General features: G+C 33.9%; 1 protein-coding gene across 1 annotated transcript; it reads left to right on the forward strand.

The window, feature by feature from the left end:
• Positions 1-968: 968 nt before the first annotated feature.
• LOC108676087 (NADH dehydrogenase [ubiquinone] flavoprotein 2, mitochondrial-like) lies at positions 969-3,267 on the forward strand (the record flags this gene model as incomplete). Its single annotated transcript, XM_018164128.2, has 5 exons — positions 969-1,079; positions 1,337-1,405; positions 2,018-2,080; positions 3,043-3,072; positions 3,206-3,267. Coding segments are annotated over exons 1-5 (275 nt in total), but the record flags the coding sequence as incomplete, so codon positions are not given.
• Between the last annotated feature and the right edge of the window lie 6 nt (positions 3,268-3,273).

Genomic DNA, 3,273 nt, shown 5'->3' on the forward strand with positions numbered 1-3,273 from the left:
CACAGTAGTACAGTACTGACAGAGTGACAGTAGCCATAGTTGTTTTACGATTTCATTTATTTACATATTTTTGTGATTTGTAGTGATTTTGTACGAGATCATTTGGGTTGGTTAGATATAATGGTAGTCCAAATTCCAATATTATATTTATGAGCTCTACAATAATCTACATTTTCGAGTGCAGCGCGTTTTCGCGAGCTAGTTTGCCGCCCGTAGCTCTTATTTCCAGTCGAAATCAATTTAAATCAGGGTGACAAAAAGTTAACGTTGCAAACGACATTAATATATTCGATGGTCAACTTTTTTGAAATTTTAAGTGAAATAAAGAAAATGGTTACCCCTAGTGTAAATCAGTTTTGTAACCTTGACGAGTACGAGTGGCGACTGAGTACAGAGTACTGACCAATTGGCAATTAGCTATTACTTATTAGGTAGGACTATATCAAGATCTTTTGGAGTTGGATCTAGCAGAAGAGTCTTAACTTTTTGTGAACACCAGAATTGTGACGAAAGTCAGATTATTCAGATACCTACCTAGAAGTATGCAGGATCTAGCCTAGATCCTGCATAGCAATTCAAGATTCGACAGTCATTTAATTTGCTCCTCAGGATTTAATTTCTTGAAAAAACTTGCAGTTTCTCTAACCTACTCATGCATGACTCATGAGTAAATTTGGGAAAATTAAATAAAATTATCAGTGCTAAATTACCCTAGGGCCTATTGCTACAATGCTATTGAGCTATTGCCTATTTCTGATCAGAGAGTCAGACTCAGAGTGCTGTCATCTGAAATTGCAGGATGAAAAACAATCTTATGAGTTATGACTGGTAGGCCTAGTCTGTTACTGGATTGATTTTGGTTTGCATTCTATCTTTTCTGCGGATTTTTATATCTACTGCTTATATATGGGTAATCTATAACTGAAATTTGTATCTATCATAATCTATGCTTTGTATAAATTATGGTACATTCATTATTTCTCTGCAGACTTGATTTCTCCATCTTAATTTTATTTATTGATTCAATCATGAGGACACTAAGCTCGTTGATGCGCTACTCAAAGGTTTTAGGAACTGCTGTAAGTATTTCTTATATTTTGCAACCATCAATCAATTTGGCTGTATGTAGGTATCATTGAAATACCTACATATTAATAGATCATTTAAATATATTATATATTTGTATATATACTGCTATTCATTTAAATAATAAAAACATACAAGCTGATAGATAAAATGTCACAAAAATCAATTGAATAATTAAGTTGAAAATATTCCTCAGTTTAAAATGTTTGTAGAGTTCATACTACATTTTTTAATGTCAAGTATGTTGCAGATAAAGCCTCAGAACTGCCTAAGAGCTCTGAGCACCAGCACAGTTCGATCAAGTGACACCCTCAGTGTGGTAAGTGACAGCCACTGATGTTCCAAAATAATTTTTTGTCATAATTGTAAAAAAATGGATTAATGAAGACTGTTGACCAACTATTACAATGAACTTTGTGAATACGTAATTAGAATATATCCATGTAGCTATTAGGTTAATTTAATGTATGTTTTTATACTCGTACCTGTAAACTTAACCTATTTGAAATAAAATTATTAACAGCAATTCTCAATGCTCACACATGCTCTATGAAAGCCATTTTTAATAAGTTCCATTTCAATTTAAATTCATTCCAATCAGACTGAAAGTCACATGTGCGTTGGAGATTCTGAATTCCATCTGAAGAAAGGATTCTATTTCAGAAATTGTTCCTGAAATGCTCTTTCCATACTCCATTACCTATATACTATATGATTAATAGTCCAATAGTTACATGCTCAATTGTAGTTATTGCAGGACAGGTCTATGTATAATATAACAATCTACCTATACAGCAATATTGACATTAAATCTTTATCCTAGCATGACTTCAAATTCTGCATTTCTATGTTCAAAAATCTTTTTGAATAAGGTTCTGTTAAGGTCTCACTTGAAAGACTCAATTGAATAAAAAATTTTCCAATTTTTCAGCATCGGGACACTCCTGAGAACAACCCTGATACTAAGTTTGAATTCACTCCTGAAAATATGAAGGTGAGCTTCTCAACAGCCTATTAGTGATCTTCATCACTTGCAAAGTAAGCACATTTATCATGGTATGAGTAGCTATTTGATAATAAGACTAAAATAAAGGAAAAAACCAATGCTGCTAAAGACTAATATGAGCTGAATTTTTTTTGTGTATGACAGGAAGTTATTTTTAAATTATTTCCTTAGGATTAGTTATGCAATTTTTATTATGATTTCTATATCAGAATTAGGTCTGACAATGCAATGGTATGTATATTTTTTTATGACTACGTATTGCATAGGAATGTAAAACTAGCTTAGGCTTAAGGCATTTATTCCAAAGAAATGCCTACTAAAAAATCAGTTAATTTTATTTGCTACACAAAAAATTGTTTGAACATGCAAAGAGGTTTCCAGTTACATGTATTTGAAAATAGGTTCTACTGCTACATCAACTAGCTATCCACGAGTTAGCTCCACATTTAAGGGGAGCGTCTACCCTAAAAATTATCTCGGCTATTTATAGTCGGATCACTCTGAAACTTGGTACACATATGTAAAATAGAAAAAACTCGCATTTTGTTCGTGTGCATTTTTCGAAAAAAATGAAAGAAAACGTGAAATTCTTAGAAAACGGCTATAAAAGGGGGTACTGTAGAAATGGATCTAGTCCTAGGATTTCTAAGCTAAAACATCGAGACACATATCATTCGATGCGTGAGGTCTTCATCTACAAAATGTCCATCCCCTTTTTTTGAAATTCTAATTTTTGTAGAAGTGCGGGGCATTTTTCCAAAATGTTTGGAAATTTTTCGATTTTCCCCCGCCACCCCCCCCTTTTTGCAGAATAAAATTCAAACTATAATGAAAATAAGTCATATTTATCATCATGTTTATTATGACAGCGTGCTGAGGCCATCATGAGCATCTACCCTGTGGCGTCTTGATGTAATAAGTCATATTTATAGTCATGTTTATTGTGACAGCGTGCCGAGGCCATCATGAGCATCTACCCCGTGGCGTCTTGATGTAATAAGTCATATTTATCATCATGTTCATAATGATAGCATGATGTATTGATGTAAAAAGTTATATATATCATCATGTTTATTATGACAGCGTGCTGAGGCCATCATGAGCATCTACCCTGTGGGGCACAAGAAGGCGGCCGTGATCCCTCTGCTGGATCTGGCGCAGCGTCAGCACGGCTGGCTGCC

The sequence above is a fragment of the Hyalella azteca genome, unplaced genomic scaffold (genome assembly GCF_000764305.2).
Source record: "Hyalella azteca isolate HAZT.00-mixed unplaced genomic scaffold, Hazt_2.0.2 contig9253, whole genome shotgun sequence".
Lineage (NCBI taxonomy): Eukaryota > Metazoa > Arthropoda > Malacostraca > Amphipoda > Hyalellidae > Hyalella > Hyalella azteca.